Raw genomic sequence first — 26,011 nt, 5'->3', positions numbered from 1 at the left:
AGCTTGGTTACATCCTTACCAAAATTTCTTCCAAGCTTTATTCTAGAACCTAAATCACCGAGCCACTTTAAGACTTATTTCCTTAAGATTGAATTGAATTACCTGAACTTCTCCTACCTAAAATTGACATCTTCTGTAGTCATGCTCTCAAAACATGTTGGTGTTGATACTGGCCTGTTTCAGTGGGTTGGTGTAAAATTAATTATCTTTTAATGTGCCTTGCTTTTGTCTTTCTAAGCCCCTAAGCTTGTCCGCGTTACATCTTTCTATAGTCTGACAGCCTCTCCAGGTATGTTAAGGCTAATCCTTCTTTCTTTTGGCATGATCCAAGTAACGATACGTAAACGTAATGATATTCCATAAATAGTTCTATTCTTAGCAGTTAAGGATGACTATGTTATTCATATCCGATTTTGATGTGATGTTGTGAACCTATGTAGAACAAATCGATGTTCCTGAAACATGTAGAATATTTTGAATACCAATTAAATGATTGCACCTTTATATGGTCTTTTACTTGATTTTGTATCAAGTTAATCTAATCTCTCTTAAAGTTAGTTTGATGTGATATGATAATAACCCCTATTTTTCTCTGCCTTTCCAGTTAAATTAAAAGGTTGATGGATTGAATACTTCACAGACTTGCTGTTTCAGTCCAAAGCTATTGTTGATTTTGTTGTCGAGAAGTCTAGGATCGTATTCTACGAGAAATGTGAGCTGAAATTTAAGAGCTACATTTATCTTATGCTTTGGGTAGTTTAGAGATACCACAGTAGTTACATATTTACCACCTTGCTTCGGCCGATTGGGAAGACATGCATTTACCACCGGGATACGGCCGGTCGGACAGTTACCACCGGTTGGGCACTCATACATTTACCACAATGCAACGTCCGGTCGGGCAGTTACCACTGATCAGTTGGGCAGTTAACGCCACGAGAATGATGTAATTAGAATGACTATATCGTAGTTTTATTTATATATACGAATGGTTTTTATTCTACATGTTACGGCCCTCAGCGGCAAGTCAGAAGTTATAAGTTGACTCTTATCTCTCCCCGAATAGTATCTTATTATTATTACGTTTTATTTTTGCCTTACATACTCGGTACATTCTTCGTACTGACGTCCCTTTTCATGGGGCGCTGTGTTTCATGCCACGCAGGTGTAGATAGGCGAGGTGAGGACAATTTACTGTAAGCTGCCTCCAGATATCAGCTTTTGGTTGGTGAGCTCCACATCTTCCTGGAGTATTACCGACTCAAGTTCTATATATGCTACTTTGTTTTATGAAGATGTCGGGGACCCTGTCCCGACTTATATATTATGATCATGTTTTCTTAGAGGTTTTGCAGACAGTGTCCTGTGTATAGCTTTAGGTATGACATGTCAACGGCCTTGTCGGCCCCTATGTATCTATATAAATCTTTTTGAATTAGGTATGTGAGTTAAGTTCTAATATTATTAATTATATATATAACTGTGGCCTATCATGGCCGTGACGAGTCTTATAGAAAAAAAAAGATAAGGTACGTGGCGCTCGATTGAGTAGGCACCGGGTGCCCGTCGTAGCCCACTGATTTGGGTCGTGACAGTGCGAGCATAGGACCATTTGAAACATTTACAGGAAACCTTCGGCATAGTAAAAAATACAATATGAAGTTGAATCCAGAGAAGTGCGCTTCGGGGTCGGATCGGGAAAGTTCCTCGGATTCATGGTATCCAATCGGGGGATCGAGATTAATCCCGACAAGATCAAGGCCATAGAAGACATCACTATGGTAGAGAGCGTCAACGCTGTTCAGAGGTTGGCCGGGCGTATAGCCGCCCTGGGACGAATCATATCAAGGTCCTCGGGCAAAAGCCATCGGTTCTTCTCACTGTTGAAAAAGAAGAATAACTTTTCTTAGACCCCGGAATGCCAACGAGCTTTGGAAGAACCCAAACGATACCCTTCGAGTTCGCCCCTGCTTCACACTTCGAAAATTAACAAGGAAAGAAGAAAATCTTGTTTGTTAGAAGCAAAGGCTCGGTGGTTAGGATCATTGTAAGGGCCAAACGGTCGAGTGAACCGTGCCCATATAGTCCACTTTAGACATGATAAAAGTTTTTACATGCTTTCGATCATGTACTTTACGCACGGAAATGAAAGAAAGTTCCCCCTTGCTATTACACATTTCTGCCCCCTAAATTCCGGATCCTAAGAGCTCATGGGCTACCCCTATTCGGAGAATATTGAGCCCAAGGGCTACCCTACTCGGGGACTATCGAGCCCGTCCGAAAAAAGTCCGGACAAACCGGGCCACTAAATCCCGGAGGCGTCAAACCCATTAGACGGTGCCCAAATACAAAAGGCTACGGCCGCCCTAAAAACGGCTCGGAGATGTCTGAAGCTCATAATCATTAAGTAAGGCCTTCATAAAAAATTCTAAACCTGCTGAAAGGTTACCCTCGGCAAAAGCATCGTATAAAGTCATTTAGGTATCTTGAAAAAGCTTCCGGTCACACCGAGTTTTCAAAGCCTCGATCAAACAAAAGTTGTATCGAAGCCAGACTCCATCCAGACCTTTAAAAATCGGACGCCCTATAACTATATTTGATTCTCTGCTAAGGCATTGGAAATATTGCAAGAATAAAAACTATGAAGAGGTACTGAAAAGGTGAAGACTTGAAATTGCTAGAAAGGGAAAATTTTATGTATATTCCGGAACATACTTATAAAGGCCCAATAAAACAGCCTCAAAATAAACAAAAAATATACATAAGACAAAAAACTAAAAAAAAACTAAGGAATCTACGCCCGATCTTCACCAGGGCCGACTCTTCACCAGAGCCATCGAAACTTTCGGATCCCTCAAAACCCTCGGAACCCTCAGAACCTTCGGCACCTTCAGGCTCAAAAAGCTTCTTCGCCTCGGCCTCGGATTTTTTGGCTTCTTCGATCTTGACCGACAGGTCAAAATCTCGGGCATGGATCTCTTCTAGGGTCTCTTTGCGGGATAGCCGCTTCATATATTCGACCTTCGCCTTCAAGCGGACTTTGGCTGCCTCCACATCGGCTTTGTATTAGGCCATCATTTCGTCGGCATCAGTGGAGATTGTAGCCAACTTGGATTTCACTGCTTTGTTTTCCATACCGATCCCTCTCCGCGACAGCCAAGCTCAACTGTGCTCGGAAGTTGTCATTCAGCTGAGACCACTTGTCAGCTTTCTCCTTTTTCACCCGGAGTTGAACCTCTACCGATGCCAGCTTTGCCTTGGCGGTTTCCCTCTTCGAAGCCAGCAGGTCTATTTTGCTCTTCCACCCATCGGCCATGGCCTGGACCTCGTTCATCTCGATTTGGAGTTGGTCGATCTGGTCGATCTTCTGTTGGACCTGCGAGGTTTTGTCATTAGCCACCATAACTAGCTCCTCATTTTTAACTTCAAAGACCTTTACCTTTTCGACCAGGTCGGCATGTTCCCGCCTCAGGGTTGAAGTTTCCTTCTGAGCCCTGTCCAGCTCGGCCTGAAGGTCCTTGATGACCCCGTCTTGTTTCTCACTAAGGAGCTTGTGCATATCCTTCTTTTGAGCCTGCTCCTCGAACTCAAACTCGAGCTGGGTGATCTCGGAGCGGAACCTAAGGAAGATCTCATGGTGAAGCACCGAGGCCTGCAAAGTAACGAAAATAATAAGAGTTATTAAAACCTAAGTGGAATCCACAAAAGAGTATTGATGCCTTACCCGATTTAGCATCTGCTGAGCTTCGTTGAAGAGACATGACGTGCCCACCTCATTCATCTTTTCCTGGTCCTCTTAGGTCACCAGGCATCAGAGGTAGTTGGCTATGCCCACGGGAGCAGACATAACTCAAGCATCCTTCGGGACCGTAAGAATGACTGTTCTCTTGTGGCCAGGGTCCACACTCGGGAACTCCATGTCGCCCAGCCCGGAAAAGTCTTCTAAAGTGGACGAGTCTGCACATCAAAGAAGGAGTGAAGAGGGTCATCTGTGCCATGAACCCCTTCACTCGACGTCTCTTTTCCTGCTTGGGCCTCCTCAAGCATGGACTTGGTGTAGTAGGGCGGCTCCATGATGTCTATTACACCGGGCGCCTCCTTCGGAGCAGAAGCGGCTTCTCGGAGGTCTCAGCCCCCGTCTCCGTCTCGGCCTCTCGAGTCGGAGGGAGGTCAGCCTCATGGCTCTTCTCCTCAGTTGCCTCCTGCTCCCCGGCAAGGGTCGAACCATGGGCAACAAAGATATCATCTTCTTCGGGCTCATCCCTGAGCCGGTAAAGCAAATCGGAGTCTGGTACTCAGGACCCAGTATTCTTCTTGGACTTGCGGTCCTGAGTGGCCGACCTCTTTTTTATCTTTACCTCGGACCCCTCCGAGCCCGAGGACTTTCTTTTCCTCTTCTTCTTTTCCCCTTTGACATCCCTGGGCTGTCTCATAACGGAGGGATCAATGGGTAGGGACGCGTCCTTGCCGCCTTTCAACGGCCTGAGTTAAGTGGTCTTAGGCAAACTTGCGACGGAAAGAGAAAGGGTCAGCATTATGTATGTTCGGGGAATAATATAAACTACTCTAAAAAGAGCCTTACCATGTGAACGGGCCTCCTATCGGCCCTTTGAAAGCTTGCTCCATGAGCACTCAAAATACGACATCTGCTTGCAGATACCTTCAATCCACTCCTTGAGCTGGGGGTTGCATTGGGAACCCGAGCAACAGCTGCACGATCACAAATACTAACAGTGAGGGGGGGAACAAAGAGAACTCGACACTTAAGGAAAGAGTATACTCACGAGATGCATTCCACTTCTAGGAGAATTGCAGAAACTCGGGAGGGATTAAGTCTTCAGTCTTCACTCGGACGAAGTGCCCTTGCCAGCCTCGGTCTCGATCCTCGTCAGTGTTCGAAAAGGGAGCCTTGCTGGCCCGGCGAGTGAGCTTGATTAGTCCCCCTGGGAAGATTTGGGGACTATACAGACGGAGCAAGTGGTCAAGGGTGAACCGAGGAGACTCGGTGTTATTCGTAAAATAAAGGAGGAGGATGACGATCCTCCAAAGAGACGGGTGGATTTGCCCAAGACACACCTTGTATCTCTTGCAGAAGTCCAAAACAATAGAGTCCATCGGGCCTAGTGTGAAGGGATAAGTGTAAACACTTAAATACCCCTCCAAATGAGTGGTGACATCGTCCTCAGGCCCGAGGACTACAACGTCCTTACCTCCCTAGTTACAGTCCTCTCGAACAATGGGAAGGGTATCTTCGGTGATAGAGCATATGTATCTCGATGCCCCTTCAACTCGGTCTTGATTGGATGAGGCCTTCTCAACTCCGAAGTCATCTAAGACTGAACAGACCCCGGAAATAAAACTTTTCAGGGGAGGCTCTGAGGCAAATTTTGCGGCAGCCACTTCGGGAGCAACCGCCTCAAGAGCAGGCGTCTCGAGAATAACCACTTCGGGGATGGTCGCCTCGGTGCCTGTGGCCCGGCGAAAAGAAGAAGAGGCAGCCTGCTGAGGAATTGATTTAGAAGTCTTGGCCATCGTAAATCTAGAAAATATGAGAAGATTTGGAAAGAGTTTATGAAAATTTGGAGTTTGAGAGTGAAGATATGAGGTTCTGGGTTGAAATCCAAGAAAATGTATGAAGGTTTGAAGGTAGGATAAAGATGTGGGTAGAAATTGAAGAACAATTGTGAAAATTTGAAGGTTAAGGGTAAAAAGATGAAGATTTGGAAGAGTTGGAAGTGCTAGGGAATTCGAAGATAAGAGCTAAGATCGGAAAGTGGAAAAGGTACAAAAGGTCGAGGCTTTTATAGGAGAAAACATAATCATTACGCGACGCTTCACATCTGGAGGCGACCAACCGATGGTTGACACGTGTTCGAAGTCAGAACGATGCGACTGATGGGACATTTAGGCTCCTTCATCATTTCGGTTAAAACGTATGAAGTGAGGAACTGGGGAACATCTATCGTTTCCCAACGTTTCGGAAAATCTACTCATTGGGAAACGAGGGGACTATCTGTATACGGGTAAAACCAAGGGTAACATGTACCCCGATTTCTCGGTGGGTCAAACGAAGCGGAGATATGACTGCATGGGATCAGAATCGAAGCCAGGGACTTTTCGTACCAGGGGCCGAATGGTGTGATCGCTACCGAGCCTGGCAAGACAACGCTCCCCGAAGCTAGAGCGAGCTCCTAAACCTCGGGAAGCACTACAAACGGTTGCACACGATTAACAGAAAGCCGCGATATCCCCAAGCGGGTATCACTATGCAAATCCCGCCCGACGTCAATAGCATATCAGTAATTGACGAGAAAGGAGGATTTTTTCTTACCTTTTTAAGAATTGTAATAGGAGTGAAACTCTCCTACTATATAAAGGGGAAGCTTTTTCATTGAATAAACATTGTAACACGTATATCAAGGCAGTACAAATTATTTTCTCTGCTTTCTAGCTATTGAACAATTCTCATTTTAATCATAGTTCTTCATAAGCATCTGGCTTCGAATCGAGGGTCCGGTCGAGGGTGCAATTATTGTTAAGCTAAAAAGCTGAGCCCGGACTCAAAATCACAAGTGGTTTGCTTATTTACCTCATCTTTAATTCATTTATCTAACATTCTTGATTAATTGTGTTGAATCAATCCACATATCCTTAAAACCACATACAAATTTAATTGTTATCCATTTTAAGGGTAAACACACGTACCTTGTTAAATTCAGACTACTAATACCCCACATGCAATGAATGAGTTTAACACTTATTCAAATTGAGTTAAGTTGAAGTATCAAAGAGTTATTATTCGATTAAATTACAACAAGTTAATACTATGTTTGATAACTTAAAATGGGAATAAATAATGGCGAAATACATATATGGCCCCTTTAAGTTGTCCTCAACTATCAGGTAAACACCTCAATTGAGCTCATTCCAGTTAGACACTTCAAGTGGCTATCAAGTGTATCAAGTAAATACCCAACTTAGTCGGCCCATATCGCGTGTGATACACATTCGAAAATAATTTTAAGAACCAATTAGTATTTGACACGTAACTAAACAATAGGAAATAATATTATTAAAAAAAAACTAATAAACTAGTAAATTACAAATCAGGCACCCACCACTACACTATCCCTATTTCTTTCTTCTCATAACATCCTATCCTCCGGTCTTCTTCTCCGATGACCCCTCTCCCATTCTTCATTCCGTCCCCTTTCTCCTTCTTCTTCCAAACTTTCTTTCCCACCAACCACATGTAACAAAATCTACAATCTTTTAGTCCAGAAGATAACTCAATTACACAATTATTTGCCTTGTTGGTAGGTTAAATTGGGTCTTGACATAATTTTGACAGTGCTTTTTAAAGTGTCCATTGTTGTGCTTCAGTCCTTACCATGTCGTCGCCAAGACACGAGCAGAACAACTGGAGCTTCACTACCAATTGCTAAAAGACAATTTGATTGGACCATCGAAGATTTCAAATTGTAGCCTCAAAAAGGAATTGGAAAACGCCAATTGCTGAAAATGAGATTGAATTTCTGTGCGTAGTCAGTGAAATTATTATGGTATGGAGACTATTATTGAGTAATTTTTTTCAAAATTAAAGGAGAAAAGGTATATTAATGGAGAAAGGTGGAGCCGTGGAGGAGCTACATATATTGGCCCGGTTAGGTTAAGAAAGTTTGGTGGGACGAATTATTTTGGGATTTAAATAAAATTAATGTGGAAAAATTCAAAAACGTAGTGGGACCCACATAAAAATTACGGTGGAGATGATTTTTCTGTAAGAAAGTGAAAATAACGTGGGAAAAAATAAAAATTATAATGGGACCTACATAACAAAAAAATTTAATGTGGAAAAAATGAGAGAACATAAAAACATAATAAGTTCACGCTCAAATTTAGGTGAGAAACACTTGATTTGCCATGTCATCCTAAGGTATCTAGTAGGCACACTTTTACCAAGCAGAGGTGTGTAACTGGAAATGAGCTCAGTTAAGATATTTACATGATAGTTGAGGACAACTTATAGGGACCATCTATGTATTTCGCCATAAATAATCTGTGGGGATTAATCAAATTTTACTAAACATGTAAATACCTATTTGTTAGTAGATAAATTACAAACACGACCTTGATTTTATCACGTGATCAGCTATAGGGCAAAGGTCGAAACTAATTGAGGCGTTAAATTTATGGATTAGGCATTCCTGAAGGAGCAAGTCATGGGGGCTATAAACGTGTCTGCATGAATACAATCTCACAAGCATAACAACAAACATGTCCAATATTTAATTGAGTCAAAACTCCAACAACGAGAGGCGGATCTAGAATTAAAATTTAATGGGTTTAACTTTGTACAAAATTAATTACACAGTTAAAATTATGGGTTTAAATCTAATATTTTTTGAGATTTTAATAAATTTTTATATACATATTTATATATGTATGAGTCGAAAATTATGAGTTGAGACTTGAGACCGAAAGGCTACATCGCCTCTGCCAAGAACAGTTCAACTGTACACTAAGTATTATTTGTAAGCTTTGTGCTCCTCACAACCACAAATATTTATAAAAAGACAAACAAGAGGATATGATGGACCATCCAGTTCTTTTTGCTTTAGCTCTTGGTTTTTATGGTGTTTTTATTATTCGCTCTAGAGCGACGATTAATTCAAATCATCTAAATATATGTTAAAATTATTATTATGCTTTCAGTTATTGCGAAAAATACTTCTAAACAATAATAAGTGAAAATGACCGACATATTTTCTGTTAGGACTTAGGAATCTATCTTGTTCGTGCTTCATGAAACATCGACATGTTCCAATATTTTGGTCCCTTCATTCGATGTGATCATCTTCAACCAAATATCAATTTGATTTTAAGATTTATAAGTAAATTGAAGATATATTTTACGTAATTAATCAACAGTGTTAAATAATAAAGCTTAATTTAAAAGTATTTATCGCTTATAATTGAGTTGATATAAAAATTAAATTGGGTTTGATAAGATTTTCTGATTTAGCATGCTTTTCTCGATTGTTCTTTTTATGGAGTCCATTTCTCATATGGTCACTGAACTAATAGAAATTGTCTATGAAAGTCACTTTACTTTGTTTTGTAACTAGAATGTCATTATACTTTGCACGTTGTAACTCAAAAGTCACTCAGCACTTTTAAGGCATTATTAAGTAAAAATTGCACGGGGCGCCCTATTTGGGCTCCCCTCTTTAACCTGTAGCCGTTTTGTCTTTTTGTTTGCATCCGTACCCACTTTTTAAAAATCTTCAGCTTCCCTTTATAACTAGGTAACTTCAGCTCTAGCTGAAGTTTTTATTTTATAACTGGCAAACTTCAGCTCTAGAGCTCAAGTTTTCCAGTTACAACACAAAAACTTCAGCTCTAGTTTTTCAGTTACAACACAAAAACTTGAAGTTTTTATTTTATAACTGGAAAACTAGAGCTGAAGTTTTTATTTTATAACTGGAAAGAGCTGAAGTTTTTGTTTTATAACTGGAAAACTTCAGCTCTAGAGCTTAAGTTTTCCAGTTATAAAATAAGAACTTCAGCTGAAAACTGCTTAAGTTTTTATTTTATAACTGGAAAACTTAAGTTGGAAACTGCTTAAGTTTTTATTTTATAACTGGAAAACTTAAGCTGGAAACTGCTTAAGTTTTTATTTATAACTGAAAAACTTAAGCTGGAAACTGCTTAAGTTTTTATTTATAACTGGAAAACTTAAGCTGGAAACTGCTTAAGTTTTTATTTTATAACTGAAAAACTTAAGCTCTAAAGCTTAAATTTTTATTGTATAACTAGAAAACTTAAGCTGGAAACTGCTTAAGTTTTTATTTTATAACTGGAAAACTTAAGTTGGAAAACTGCTTAAATTTTTCGGTTACAAAGACAAAAACTTCAGCTGAAGTTTTCCAGTACAAAAGAAAAACTTCAGCCCCGTGGGCTGAAGTTATGTGAAAAAGCGGGTACGCTTGCAATTTTTTCTGCAAAGCGGGCACAAGTTAAAATGTGGTACAAAAAACGGGTATAGATGCAAATGCCCCCATTATTAAACATTATTTTTCATATTTCTTTTTAGCCCAACTATTTACGAAATCAAAAAGCCCATTTAAATAATGACTTGACCGTTCCATGACCCGACCTATTTTCTCTTATTTCTGTTATAAAAAACGTAAATATTACTTTGTTGTAGTATATTATACTGGTTGTCAATATAGTTATACTGAATGTATACATTGGTTTAAATAATGTATTAAATAGAGAATAAGAAATAATCTTAACAAACTAGAGGAGTTAAATTTGAAAATGAAACAACAAAATTTGCAGCGTTGAAGTGGAAGAAAATAAAAAGGAGGAAGGAAAAATGAAAAAGGTTATTTATGCTTGAAATTTTGACTGAGAAATATTAATGTAAGAGTAAATTAAAAGACAATATTCTCGATATTTTAGAACAAGAACGCGCATTGCTTATAGTAAAAATAATGTTACTAGAAGATCATTTATAGTTGAATTGATTTAATATTTTGCTTAAACCAATATGTTGAAAACCAAGATAATTAACAGCAAAGTAATATTTACGTTTTTTGTAACAAAAATAATTAGAGAGAGTGGGTCGGGTCAAAGAGCGGGTTGAGTCACGGTTTAAATAGGTGTTTTTTTAAATATTGTTTAAATGGTTGAGTTAAAAAAATGAACAATAATATTTAATATGTCCTAAACGTGTTGAGTGACTTTTGAGTTATAATGTGCAAAGTATGATGACTTTCCGGTTACAAAATAAAGTAAAGTGACTTTTATAAACAATTTTCATTAGTTCAGTGAACTCCTGAGAAATAGACTCTTTTTTATGTTTATTATTCAAACAATCACGAAATGAAATGTTAATGACTTGACACAATTATCGATATATCTTTACATAGTGCATTGTTTTTATGCAGAGAACACTTTCTCTCTATAGAGGCAATAACAAACTAATAAAGTGAATAGATATAAAGCCAGAGATATGAAAGTATTAAATTGAATTTGATTAAATTGGAGAGTTATGGATTTGAATTTCGGCACATTATATGAATTGCAATGAAGAAACACAATAATTATTTTAAATTTGTAGATCAAACAAGAAAAAATAATACAACAAAGATACTTTTAGTCCGTTTGAATGTATTATCTTTTATTCAAACGAAAGTGCATATAATAAAATGTAAACACAAAAATGTCTATTGAAAGCTACATCTAATACTCTAGTTTTACTTTAGAATGAGTTCCGATTTATCAAATCTTTGGGATTAAAGTCTTAGATTTCAACGTCAGCCACAAACTAATTCCCTCTTTTTTTCTTATTCCGAAATTTAAAAATTCAAAAATCAAATTAGGAAATCAGATTACATTATTAATTTATAAGAAATCAACCTGCTTAAAGAATTTGTACACATTCAGAATTAGAACTAAAGTAAAAGAAAAAGGAATATAAGAGATGTAAGTAATTTTTATAACATTAGCCATGAGGTCACGTATACATATTATAATAAATAACTTGTCTTATTTTTAAAATATAATTTATATTATAATAATACTTACTCGTAAATATCAATTGGTGATTTAAGAATTAAGAGTGTAAAATATTATTTACCTCAATAAAAGAAGTTGGCAATAGGGACAAAAGAGAGAAATAAAAGAAAAGAAAAAAGAAATGTACGAAGACTACAAAAGGTGAAGGAATAGTGTGCGAAACTACAGTTCGTCGGCAAAGAAAGCAAAAACATCTTCGTATGAATCAATCAATCAATTTTTAATCCTTAGACTTGACTTTATCCTCTCTCCCAATCCACGTTAACTCCCCCCACCCACCCCACTCCCTTAGTTTTCTTCAAAAACTCATCATTCTTGATTTTCCGGCCAGCATTCTTGATTTTCCGGCGAGATGGCCGGAAGTGTACCGGAGATCCAAATCCAGGTCAATTCAAAGAAAGGGGGTAACTCAATACACCCAGTAGAGCCAGCAAGAACATCAGCAGGAGGAGGACCACCTGTTGTTTATAGAGAAATTAAGCATTTTAAGAAATGGTTTCCATGGTTAATACCATCTTTCGTTATAGCCAATGTGGTGACTTTTTTTGTGACCATGTATGTAAATAACTGCCCCCACAACTCTGTTTCTTGTGTTGCTGGATTTTTGGGTAGATTTTCCTTTCAGCCTTTCGGTGAAAATCCTCTTCTTGGGCCTTCTTCTAACACGTATGTATATCTCGTTCTTATCCCTTTTTTTGTTTATTTAAGTTGATAATCAATGGAGTATTTGTTTGTGAAATCTCTCTGTTTTATGGTGTACTCTATGCTCCTGTCTTTGAAGGGAGCCTTGGCATACTGGTAAAGTTGCTGCACCACAAGGTCCCGAGTTCGAGCCGCGGAAATAACCTTTTGCAGAAATGCAGGATAACGCTGCGTACAATAGACCCTTGTGGTCCGGCCTTTCCCCAAACCCCGTCCATAGCAGGGGCTTAGTACACTGGGCTGCCCTTTGTTCTATGCTCCTGTCTCTAAGGGATAGGAGAAAAACCTTTAGGTTGCCCCTAGGTTTTTGGTCTTGTGGTAAGAGCACATCTCATGATGTGTCCAGGTTTGGACCGCGCAGATAAAAGCCTGGTATTTAAGCGGAGAAGGGTAAAGGCACGGTTCCAGTATCTACCTAGTTTAGAACCCTGTGCCACTGGCCCTCAGGGATTTCTCCGTTGTCAACAACAACAAAAGAAAACCTTTAGATTCCAAGTTTGAGTTGGTGTGCAGGTTTGCCAGCACCTATAGTTGTGAGCTGTAGCAGGTTACCCAGTTAATTAGTGGAGGTACAGCATGACGGCCTAAGGGAGGGATGGGCTGGGAAGCTTGTGGAAGGCACGAGCGGAGCTATTTAAAGCCAAGGGGGTTCAATTGAATCCTTTTCTTTGGAAAATTATGCTGTGTAAACAGGAAAAAAAAGAACTTTGTGGTTATATGTATATAAACTGTTGAATCCCGTTTGACATAAGAGAAGGTTCTATTGCAGTGACAAAGGGGTTCAAAAATTTCTTTAGGTCATAGGTTCAAATACCATGTGCGACATTATAAAACTTTTTTGAATCCACTTGTATAAATTCATGGCTCCACCATGGTTGGAAGGGTCAATTTTATCACAAGTTGAAGTTTTCTGTATTCACTTATAGGTGTGGTCGAGCTTAAGTTGTTTGAATTAGCTTGAATAAGATGAGGCAATACTCAATATGATTATAGGTGTGCCTTTTTTGATCAAGTAGTCAAGAGGGCACTATGGTAGGCTTTATTTAGATGGGTTTTTGTAGGGAAGGGGAGAGGGGGCTGGTGATTATCATCACTCTAACCTGTGAGGTTTGACTACCAAATCTTCTGCTTGGGTACTGGAAAAGAGGATTTTATTGGTACAGATTGAATTAGGAACACAGGAGGTGTAGAAAGTAAGCCGGATCAAAAGAGGAAATTGCACATGCTCTTCAGTGTTGCCGTCAATGCTGTATTGGTATCTCTTTGGCATTCTTTTGTCCCGCTTTTTGCAAGGATCCAGATCAAGCTACGAGGAGCTTGTTTGTTAATAATTGTGCTTTAGTTACTTAGCTTCATCTTTTACCAAGTGTTTTTCCATAGTTTGCACTTAATTTTCTAGCTTCATATTGTACCAAGAAAGAGCAAAAAATAAAAAGAAAATGCCAACCCAAGCTGGCGCTTCCTCTTTGTTAGACATGCAACATCTCTTGGCAAATTTTTCACCTCATATGGAGGTTTTTTCCTTGTATGAAGATAACCTTATGAGCACCAGGCCAGGTAAAATGGCGACCCCTTTGTGGACTGCATCAAATGAGGAATTCTTAGACCACAGATGATGAGAGAAAGCTTTGGCTTTCCCAATGGGATGATGAGAGAAAAATTATCTTCTTGGACAATATTAAGGGTTCTCCTAAACCGAGATGTTCTTTAAATTTCATACCTATCCCTGCAGTGTCGTGCAATCTCTAACCAAACTAAAAAAACTCATGTCAAACACCGTAGTTATTGTGTGTTAATAGCAGCTAAACCTTAACCCAACCTAATCGGTATTGACTATACAGGTTTTTCGCTTCCAGTGTGTTTAAAATTGCATGGATTCAAGAGATTGTAGGTCTTTTGTAAAACTTCCCTTCATGTGATTATAGGTCTAACTTATCCTATTTTATTACATTTAATCATCATCACGCCACCTATGAGCCGGTACGTTTGACTAGTCATACACTTCAATATTTGATGATTAGATTTCTGAAACTTGTTGATCTTTTACCGCATTGAGGTTGATGAATGAGTTTGTGGCATTCTTTTTTTGTTGCTTTTCTAGGCTAGTAAATCAATTCTCTGTGCTTAAACGTAAGCTACATTGGAACATATAAATATCAACATCACATGTAAAAAGTTTTTTATCTTTTCCTTTTTGTTTAGACTAGAGAAGATGGGTGCTTTAGACGTGAATAAGGTGGTCCATGAACATGAAGGGTGGCGTCTTATTACTTGCATGTGGTTGCATGGTGGAGTTTTTCATTTACTGGCCAACATGCTGAGTCTGATAGTCATTGGCATTCGGCTGGAGCGAGAGTTTGGATTTGGTAATGTGTTACACTCCTAAATCTTCAGAGCTCTTACCTGCATTTACATTTCGGTTTTGCTACACATCGCTCCTATCGAAGTCCTTAAAACTTTTATCTTGCTGCAGATTCACAATTGATGCTATGTTGCATTTCTAGAAGTACTAAGATTCCAGAAACTGAAGACTTATTTGCTACAACTTTTCTTCATTTTTTAGTCACGAGATTTATAAGCTCATACTTGTCTTAGCTGATATTAAATTTGGAAAAAGCAGAATCTAAGACCTACGTATCAGTAAAAAAGATTGAAATGTTCACTTGGATTTAGTATGTTGTTGACTTGATAACATTGCATCTCACATTTTTTTGAATATAGGTTAAAAAGTTTCACTAAAAGAAGGGAAAAAAGAACCTGTATTCAAGAAGTATATCAAAAGATAGAAAACCTTGTAAAATGTATTTTTATGAATGCCACTCAATCTTCTATACATATATGGACCTCGTGGGTGCACAAAAAAGAAATAAGGGATAAGATGCTATTCCTCAAGTGTACAAAATCCTTCTCTACTCTATTAAACTCTATTAAAAGATCTCCTTCTTTCTTTCTCTCCCTCTCTCCGTGTGATCTACATTAGTGCTAGCAATATCCCATGCTCTGCGTCTTCTCTTCCATCTTCTAAGAATCCAGCTAAACATTAACAGTGACGGGCATCATCCACTAAAGTCCAGACCATCTCAGGATTTTCCGCAACAAACAAAGCACCAATTGAAATACGTAATCTTTCAAATAAGATGATTCAAGTTTTGTTACCTTTTTCAAAAAAAAAAAAGGATGATTCAAGTCTTCTCTTGAGTTTTTACACATGAAGCACCAATTGAAATAAGTAATCATTCTCTTCCTCAAATTCTCAGCTATCAAAATCATCCCTTGTGCAGCTAGTGAATTAAAACACACACATTTCTCTGTACCCTTGAGGTCCATATAGAGAGATGAAGGCAAGTTGAATCCTCCCTACTCAGAAGCTTCTCATAATAGGACTTAACAGAGAAGACACAATTATTTGCTTTCCCCCGTCTCCATTCATCATGGCTAACCTATGAAATACTTTGATTGTGAAGCAATTCAATCAAACTATGGAATTCTGCAACCTCCTAGACTCCTAGTCGTGCATGGTTTTCCTAAACCTCAAATTGTAATGCACTTCTCCCCCTTGTAGACTCCATATCTGTTGGACTAATATCTTCTTTTGGCATGAATTTGTATACACGTTTGGAAATGTGGTTCTCAAGGTGCTATTCCTGCACCACGTATGTCCCCAAAAACTTACCTTGCTCCGATCACTGTCACGCTGAATGATACATTCCCATTTAATTATTCGCACCCATTCAAGATATTCCTCCATACTCCGCACCTATAAGGAGGTGTGATATCTTTACTTCTCCATCCCTCTTTCAAGATCCCCTATTTCTCTGCGATCACCTCCCTCCAAAAGGCATTCGCGTCTATCCTGAATTTACGGTCACTTATCCAATAACACCTTGTTAAAACCCTTAAATCGTTAATCCCAAATCCACCCCAACACTTTCATGTTGTGACTGTCTCCCTATTTACCAAGTGAAATTTCCTGTCCCACTTGAAGCATGTAATAGGAAATCCCTCTGAAGTTTTTTCAGAGTACTGACTACTGACTGGAGCATGGGACAAGGATATGGAATATATGGGAATACTCTGATAGATACTCTTAATTAACATTTCCTTACCCCCCCCCCTACCCCCCCCCCCCCCCGTTTTTTTTTTTTAAAATATTATCTTCTCCTTTAAAAATTTGGCGGTAAAAGATGCTGCTGAACAATTCAATGGATCCAATTGAGTGGAGAAGCTCTTATCTGAATGTGCTGATATAAAATCGTCAAAACTGTGCTATTTTGTCATTTGCATTACGTACATAACGTTTGATCCCTTGATGTCCATTTATACAAGAGGATTCAGTTCAATTATCACATTTGAGATTTATGGAATTAAGTATTCCCTAAATCAGTAGTCTGGCCTTGTCCTGTTAGATACTCAAGTCTCCAGTAGTTATATCTTGTTCTTTTTTTCCTTTTTGCTTAAAAGATTTATGTGATGGTTTGCATCTTCTTTGCAGTTCTCAATAGAGGTGGATTGCAGTCAATTATATATATCCATTTTAATTTTTTTGCTTATATACATGTTGATATGGTTTGAGCTGAATGCAGTGGCTTATTTTTCTTTATTATGTTCCGTAGTACGCATTGGCCTGCTCTATATCATTGCGGGACTTGGTGGCAGCTTGTTCTCAGCTCTATTTATTAAGTCAAATATATCTGTTGGTGCTTCTGGTGCACTTTTTGGGTTGCTGGGAAGCATGCTTTCTGAGCTGATAATCAATTGGACTATATACGCCAATAAGGTATTTATTGAACAACTCTTATAACAGTTCACACCTGCCATTAATGGTAGGCTTGCTGATTACTTGATTGAGAACCAATCATCTTATAAAGCCGTTTGGCTCCTTGTTTTCCCCTTTTCTGCAGCTCGCAGTTTTAGTGACTCTTGTGGTCATCATTGTTATAAATCTGGCGGTCGGAATTCTCCCGCATGTTGACAACTTCGCTCATATTGGAGGATTTATGTCTGGTTTTCTTCTTGGTTTCGTGTTTCTGATTCGGCCCCAATTTGGTTGGGTGAGCCAGAGATATGCATCCAGTGGATATTCTTCAACATCAGCTAAACCTAAATTCAAGGTGTATCAGATGGTCCTATGGGTTATTTCTCTTGTTCTTCTGATAATCGGGTAAGTTTCTACCTTGTTTTTCCTGTGCTGTCATGTTTTAATTAGGCTGCAGAAGAAGTGCCAAAAATGACCTTTTCTCTTTATGTTTCTTTCTTTGGTGGTGGTGGTTTTGGGGGGGGGGGGGGGGGTTTATTAAACTACAGTGAATTTAATAATTTACACATTTTGCATTATTATATCATTCTAACTGTCTATTTCACCAGTCCTTTCTTTTTGGCATTTTGTCATCTCTTTTATTTGTCTTCTACTCCAGTTTGACATACTTAAAGCAAAAAAGAAGAAAATTAGAAGAATCTCAATCCTACACAAGTTTCTGCTGTTGGTGCTGTCATATATGCTATTTGTTATGAACCTAATGGGTGCTTAAGTAGAGTGACAAAGTAACATGTAGTAGTGATTAGATGAAACTTATGTTACTAACTCTGCAAGAACCACGATGTGACTTCATAAAGAGTTTTGAGTACCAAAGTCTGGATAGATCAGTGCTGATTTGAGTTTATTACTTAGCCCAATAAGCTAGCAGGTTGAGGGACCACCCACTTAGTTTTGGGATAGCACGGACATAGTAGTTGGTAGGAGGAGCAACCCGTTGCATGTCTCTATATGTTAATCTTGGGGCATATGCCTTTAAATGTTTATAAAACTAAGCTGTTTTCGTTTTACTAATAATAAAAAAACCGAAGTTTTTTTTCATTCCAGGACTTGATTGATACTTCTTAATTACCTTTTGATCAATGGGTCTCGACTTAGTGAAACACTTATTTGTTGCCAAGCAACTACAGTCACCATAATGTGCCTAGCTTGAAAATCTAAGTGACATGTTATTTGTAGGATGTAGGTCCCACTACTCTAGTCTTCTGTTATCGATCAGTTCATGGTTTCAACTCCATGATTTTGACAATTATAGTCTTTAAACTATAAATTTAGGATAAATAAGATTCTGAATTTGATGAACTTGGTTATCTCAGTAGTGGATTCTCCTTGGTGCAGGTTCACTAGCGGCTTGGTCATGCTTCTCCGCGGAGTAGATTTAAACGATCATTGTTCTTGGTGCCATTATATGAGCTGTGTACCCACTTCAAGGTGGAGTTGCAACACAGAGCCTGTTTCCTGTATGGTAAGTAGCTACTGAATTTCTCGTTCCACGAATCTCAATAAAGCTCCTTCACTGTCATGACATGAAACATTCATTTTCCGATTGCATGGTTACAGAACTTAGGTTAGGGATGTAAATTTGAACTTCATTTGTCGATTCGTTCTTGCAGTCTGAGCAAACAGACAACCAGCTTACATTGACATGCTCCAACAGCAACAAGACAAGATCATATTCTTTGTCGAATCCAAGTACGTCTCAGATTCAGGGGCTGTGCAGTCAGCTCTGTCGTTGATTAGCCATCACTTACAATTCGTTTGTAAATTGATGCCATTTCCATTGCGGCCATAGTTATTGCTTCAGCATATACATGTCTTAGAAACTATACATCACATTTGATCAACTGTTTTTGTATTGGAGACCATTCTTATATATAGTAAATATACACATTTGATATTTGAAAGGTTGCTGAATTTTTCCAAGTCGCCCTATTTAACGTTCGGAAGGCTCATTGAAATTTGAACTAGTGTTATTACAGTTTATCGCGATTTAAAATTTCAATGAGCCTCTCAACTACTGATGTCCTATTAGGAACAACTTTGGTTTAAATTTGAGAAAATGATATTGTATAGCCGCTCTCAAAATAATAGCCGGAAAATTATAGTAAACTTTTTGTATGTGTATATATATATATATATATATATATATATACATATTTTTGTACGTTGTATACAAAAAATATTTTGATCGTGGGTTAAAAGTGATCTTTGCTGTTTGAATGTCGGCAAGCAAAATCTTGTATAGCTTGAGAAAAAGAATCGCTTTTCATTTGTTCTGTGTCATACAAACATAAACTTCTATTTCTAACTTTGATTTCTCTTTTTTTTTTCAATTTATTTAATTCTTTTAATATAATATGTATTTTTTAATTTAACATCGGTTGCTATTACAAAAAGAAGCATATATTACCACGATAGGTTTTTTTAAAAGAATAACAAAATAGTAACATCATTACAGAATTAACCAGAGATTAAGGTTGTTACAAAACGAACAGAATGGATTTGCTAAGGAATCATAGAACTTCTAGCTTTTCTTTTTTGGAGAAACGATACTACGTTTTAATATCACCTTATTAAAAAATTAATATGAGTGATAATTTTCTTCTAGTCAAATTTTTATAAGTGTAAATACCACACAAAATATCTGACAAGGTCATTTTCTTCTATTCAAATTGTAAGTCACTACAAGAGATCATTTCCTCTAATGACAAACGAAATATNATATATATATATATATATATATATATATATATATATATATATATATATATATATATATATATATAGTGATAACACATGCTGCATATTGTTACTGTATAGGTCAAAATCTGCCCTAGAATATTTAGGATAATATAGCATTAAGCAAAGAGTCAGTCGAGGTCGACCAGGAAGCAGCGAGATTCGTGGTCGAGATGCCAACAATGACCAAGGTCGAGCACCGTTGACAGAACAGTACGGCTGGTTTTTGAGATAGGATATTAACGAGAATATTCTAGTGAATATTTTTGCACTTGTACTATTAGGGTTTGTTAGGGACATGTCTCGTATAAATAGAAAAAGAAACAATGGTGTAGGATATGTGACATTCACCGGATAAAGAACATTTTTCAGAAGAAGATTCTCTCTCTAGCAAAGATACAAACATTACCTTTTCATCAAACATTCTTACTTATATTATTCCATATTTTTCCATCAGATCTGAGAATAGTTCGAACATTCTAGGATTTATTTGTCACGCATCACTGTCAGGAGGAACAATCATCTAGCTCATTCATTATTGGGTGAATCATTCATTCTATTTACTTAAATGCCATTTATTGTTATTTATTGCTAGTTACTCCTCCATTATTCCTCATGCTTTGGGAATATTTAACGCACGACACTATTAATCCCCGACTGGATCGACCCTGCATTATTCGTATTTTCAAGATCCACGTTTAGGAATATTATTATTAACTAGGTTTAACCCAACATTATATAAATATAAAGGTTTAACCGGAAGTTACACTTTTTGGTCAAACAAATTGGCGTCGTCTGTGGGGATTTCCTAGTTAAATTTTTTATTACCTCCAGATCTACGACTAACATGGATTGCTAACGTAAAAAAAAAGACCAAGAACAAGATTCCCTTTTTCTTTGTATACACGGATCCAATATGGCAGGTAATAGAGAAGAAAGAGTGAGAATAATGAGCGACCTCCCAACCAACCTCATGAGCATCATCAATGAGAGCTATGAAGCAGTGGACGAGGACACAACGCCCAATGCCTCCCCCAGGCGAGGCGGGTCACCCCCTCCTCAATGTAGCATCACGGAATGTCTTGGTAAGGGAGCCTCCACATCCGTGATGGAGGAGGCGCCACTAGCAGTAAAAAAGCTCCTCGAGCTTGGCTAATTGACACGCTAACCAGCGTCCTCCATATAGCCCATTCGGGACGTGGCTACAGAAAGCGCAAGGACTTGCGTTATACCACCAGTAGACGAGCAACATGATCAACTTCCTCCTCCTCCTGCAACGATAGGTATTACTCACAGTGTTGTTAACATTGCAGGTGACGACATTCTCACGACCATTCTGAAAAGGATGGAGGAAATGAAAAATGAGAACAAGGTACTTCGGGACCAAATGAGAGAACACCAAGAAAAGGTCGATAAAATACCAGGCTCTCCTAAGCTCTTGCCAAAGAGAGATGTTGGTCGGTTCATAGAACAACCGTACAGTGACGATGCCACGCCACATGCCATACAAAAAATCTTTAAAATGCCACCTTACCTGAAAATATACGACGGCACGACCGACCCCGAAGACCATGTGACTCACTACGTCACCGCCGTGAAAGGCAATGACCTCTCCAAGGACAAGTATCCTCCATCTTGTTGAAAAAATTGGGCGAGACCCTCACTGGAGGAGAATTAACATGGTATTCACAGCTGCCCGCACGTTCCATTGAAACATTCTAAGAAATGGCCGACAAGTTTGTAACGGCCCATGCTAGGGCCAAAAAGGCAGAGGCGAGAGTAAAAGACATATTTGCTATCAAACAGTCTCCGAGAGAGGGATTGAGGGACTTCCTCGCCCGATTCAGCCGAGTAAGAATGACCTTAACGAATGTATCGAAAGGGATGGATGTCGCAAATTTCTATAACAGGCTGAGCAGAAATGGTTCAAGGGCAACAAGAAAGTTATTATGTTGGCTTACGAAGTAACCCCCAATGACCTGGGATAAAATACACAACGCGTATTGTGCCGAAGTCTGAGCAGACGAGGACAACCTCGATTGGCCGACTCATCGACTGACCTCACTACAAGCCGAACCCAGAAAAGATCGAAGAAACGATATCAGGAGGGACCTCGCAGCTCCACGACCCAACAGGGGGTGGCATCTACCGTATGTCAGAACCGCCATTGCATCCTCTTCCCGCCACGAAGAGAGCCCACCCCATTCAAGAGCAGGGACTCACTGAAACGAAAGAGGTATGCCCTCCTATTATCCCCTTACAATTTTTGTGTGCCACCTATAGAAATAGCCTACGGCTTGGAGAAGCTCGGGACTAAGGTGAAGTGGCCACAAAAGATGAGGTCAGACCCGAATACCGTAAAATCAGATGCCCTTTGCGAGTTCCATCAAAAGCGAGGACATAAAATCGAGGATTGCAATCGCCCTAAGACAGGAGGTCGTAAATATGCTACTACAGGGACACCTCAAAGAGTTGTTGAGCGACCGAGGAAGAACCAATTTTTCCAGAGGAAATGAACAACATCATGGATCGCCAAAACCGCCCTCGCCAACCCGCACCATCCACATGATTATTGGCGGTGGCGACGATGCTTCTATCAACAATGTGAAATTCACCATCCCACAAGCTCAAACGGTCGATCACCCACGAACGGTATGATAAACTCGAAGAAAGTATCATCTTCGATAAGTCGGATACCGACGGTATGGCTTTCCCTCACTATGATGCCCTTGTTATCACTTTACAAATTTTAGATATCGATGTGAGACGCAATATGGTAGACGATGGAAGCGGCACGTGCATTATCCACCCCGAGTACTTGCACAAATGAAACTCAAGGATAAGATAGTACCACGCTGCATCATGCTAACAGGTTTTAACAATGCAGTTGAGCGAACATCCGACAAGATCCCACTCCCCGTCCTAGCCGGTGGCGTCACTCTAGAAACCACATTCCATATCATGGACCAAGACACAACATACAATGCATAATAGGGTGTCCATGGATACACACCATGAGAGCCATCCCCTCCAGCTTGTACCAAGTCATCAAATTCCCAACTCCATGGGGAATATTTAGTATACGAGGGGAACAACGCACATCCCGAGAATGCTACCGCATTGCTCTAGACTGTACGACCACTCAACAACGAAGGACAAAGAAAAAGAGGCATAGCAATCAACAGGTCAAGGACGTCATCAAAGACCCCGATGCGATTGAAGTCGCGGAAGCGACTATAGAAGACCTCGACCCCGTTAAATTAGATGGCAACGACCACATCAAGAAAGCTTACATCGGCTGCAAGCTTCAAGAACAAGGTAAATTTTTTCAATTCTTAACTACTAACGCGAACTTGTTTGCTTTCAGCGGTATCCCGAAGGAAATCGCCACGCACAAGCTGAACGTTGACCCATTCCACCCCCCGGTGAGGCAGGTTAGGCGTAAGTTCAACTCCGCAATAAATGATGTGGTACGCGAAGATGTCGAAAAACTATTGGAAAACGGCTCTGTCAGGGAGTCGAAATATCCCCAAGGGGTAGCCAATGTAGTCATGGTGAAAAAGAAGAACGGGAAATGGAGGATTTGCGTAGATTTCACAGATTTGAACAAAGCATGCCCCAAGGATTCGTTCCCGTTACCTCACATCGACCAACCTATCAACGCAACGACCGAGCATGAATTACTAAGCTTCTTGGACGCCTACTTGGGCTATAATCAAATCCACATGGAAGAAGAGGATCAGGAGAAAATCACTTTCATTACCCATCAAGGGACGTGCTACAGGGTCATGCCCTTTGGGCTGAAAAATGCAGGGGCAACTTGCCAACATTTAGTGACGAGGATGTTTGAAGACCAACTCAGTAAGTATACATAGATGACATGCTGGTCAAGTCCAAAAGGAAAGAAGATCACATCGACAACTTGAGAGAAACCTTCGACATACTCATGCAATACGGAATGAAACTAAACCCCGAAAAGTGTGCATTCGACGTGGCCTCGGGAACTTTCTTGGGATTCCTAGTGTAACAGCGAGGTATCGAGGTCAACCCCGACCAAATCAAAGCCATCGAAGGGATACCAGAGTTCTTAACCACCAAAAAATAGGTTCAGAGGCTACTGGCCATATTGCCGCCCTCTCGAGGTTCATTTCGTGATCATCTGATAGGTGCCACAAATTCTTCGGTGTACTCAAAAAGGATAATGAACTCCAATGGACCTCTGAGTGTGCTCAAGCCCTGAAGGATTTGAAGGCTTACTTGTCGTCACCATATTACTTTTAATACTAGAACCGGGAGAGCGCCTCCTCGTCTACCTTGCTGTATCCGAAGTAGCTGTGAGCATGTCCTGGTCCGAGAAAATAAAGGTACGCATTCTCCCATCTATTATATTAACAAAACACTAGTCGACGCCAAGACGAGATACCCTCACCTCGAAAAACTAGCCCTAGCCTTGGTCGTAGCTTCACAAAAGCTTAGACCATATTTCTAGTGTCACCCTATCTCGGTAGTCACGACATTCCCCTTGAGAAGTATTTTGCATAAACCCGAGCTATCAGACAGATTTGCCGAATGAGCCATAGAACTAAGCGATCATGATATCACATATCAACCGCGAACAATGACAAAGTCACAAGTTCTTACTGACTTCATCGCTTACTTCAGCGCAAAAATAATGCCCGCACTAATAAAAGAAGCCGCCCATGCTTCTTCCCAAATATAGGACCTCTGGGTCCTGTACACCGATGGCGCATCTAACGCGTCAGGGTCCGGATTGGGACTCGTACTCGAAGTTCTGACCGATGAAGTGATTTGCCAGTCCATAAGGTGCCTGGACATGACTAACAACGAGGCCGAGTATGAGGCTGTAATTGTAGGGTTAAAGCTAACACTCAAATACGGGGCAAAACGGTTAAAACTACGCTGCGATTCTTAACTCATTGTCAACCAAGCCACGGGGACTTTCCAGATCAAAGAACAAAAGTTACAGAAATACCAGACCGAGATCTATAAGTTGCTGCCCGAGTTCGAAGTATGTCAAATCGACCAGATCCCCCGAGCACAGAATAGCGAGGCGAACGGCCTCGCCAAATTTGCAGCAACCACCAAAAACATTGCAACCAGAGATAGAAATGTGGTCCACCTCCTCAACTCGTCGATAGATCAAATTGAGGTAAGAACCATAAACATGGCTTGGGACTGGCACAACCGTACTGTTACATACTTACAGGATGGAGTACTTGATAATAGGTTAGATTTATGTAATTTGGCGATTGTTTATGCCCCAGCTTGATTATGTTTCAATGTGATAATATAGTTAAATGATGAAAAATGGGCTCTAATTGTGAATTTCACACGTTGCAGGAGTGAGGAGCTTGTATGAGGCCTTAAAGCTGTGATTGGAGCTACATTGAAGCAAGAAAAAACCCCTAGGAGCTGAGTACGTGAGAAGACGAGAAAAAGAATAGATGAAATGAAGGCCTGGACTAGCGGGGCCACTAGCGCAACCGCGCTAGCCCAGATGGTCGAGGCAGAATGATAGGGCATATGTGCGGTCATTAGCGCGCCCACTAGCGCGACCGCGCTAGCCCAGTTCCGGAATAGTAATTTCTAGGGGTAAACTTGGAAGTCCGGGGGTAAATTCACTTAACCTATAGAAGGTCAAGCTCACCCAAGGATTGATTATCAAGTTTTTCACAACTTATTTGGAGAGAAAGAGAGGCAAGAGGCAAGGAGGAGAATTCAACATCGAGTTTTTCCTTTCTCCCTTTTGTTTTTACGATTTGTGATGACTTTGAATATTGTTGTGATGAACACTAGTATGACTAGCTAAATATTTAGTCTAAGGTTTTGATGGAACCTATTGAAGGATGAACTCCTTGTTATGCTAATATAGTTTGCCCGGTTTAATCTCTATTTGTTCAACTCTGTTCTTATTGTAGTTAATTGACAGGATCCTCAATTAGCTGTGCCTAATTAGTGTGCATAACTCGGGAGAGAGTGCATATTTAGGTCAAATGTTGAACAACACCACTCCCAAAGTATATGAGGGATCAATAACCGAGGGTTTAAAGGCGGGATTAGGGATAACGAAGCCTTGGGTGTGATCTAAAGTGAGCTGTAATAAACAAGCCAGCTAGCGTATCTCGGGAGAGTGCGTCTAGTAAATTATTG

General features: G+C 39.7%; 1 protein-coding gene across 1 annotated transcript; it reads left to right on the top strand.

Moving 5' to 3' along the window:
- Window positions 1–11,735: 11,735 nt before the first annotated feature.
- Window positions 11,736–19,024, top strand: LOC109215930 (RHOMBOID-like protein 1). Its single transcript, XM_019380053.1, has 6 exons — window positions 11,736–12,252; window positions 14,491–14,654; window positions 16,902–17,065; window positions 17,190–17,449; window positions 18,440–18,566; window positions 18,715–19,024. The coding sequence occupies exons 1-6, from the start codon at window positions 11,939–11,941 to the stop codon at window positions 18,835–18,837; spliced, it is 1,152 nt and encodes a 383-aa protein (XP_019235598.1). The 5' UTR covers window positions 11,736–11,938; the 3' UTR covers window positions 18,838–19,024.
- The last annotated feature ends 6,987 nt before the right edge of the window (window positions 19,025–26,011 follow it).

This window comes from Nicotiana attenuata, unplaced genomic scaffold (assembly GCF_001879085.1).
Source record: "Nicotiana attenuata strain UT unplaced genomic scaffold, NIATTr2, whole genome shotgun sequence".
NCBI lineage: Eukaryota > Viridiplantae > Streptophyta > Magnoliopsida > Solanales > Solanaceae > Nicotiana > Nicotiana attenuata.
Note: the sequence above shows the minus strand (reverse complement) of the source record. Positions and strands in the feature narration are given on the sequence as shown.

Excerpts from the sequence above, each read along its gene's own strand:
- LOC109215930 (XM_019380053.1), top strand. The coding sequence starts at position 11,939 with ATGGCCGGAAGTGTACCGGAGATCCAAATCCAGGTCAATTCAAAGAAA. Across the intron at positions 12,253-14,490 it reads CTTGGGCCTTCTTCTAACAC|ACTAGAGAAGATGGGTGCTT; the intron begins GTATGTATATCT and ends CTTTTTGTTTAG. Across the intron at positions 18,567-18,714 it reads CAGAGCCTGTTTCCTGTATG|TCTGAGCAAACAGACAACCA; the intron begins GTAAGTAGCTAC and ends TCGTTCTTGCAG.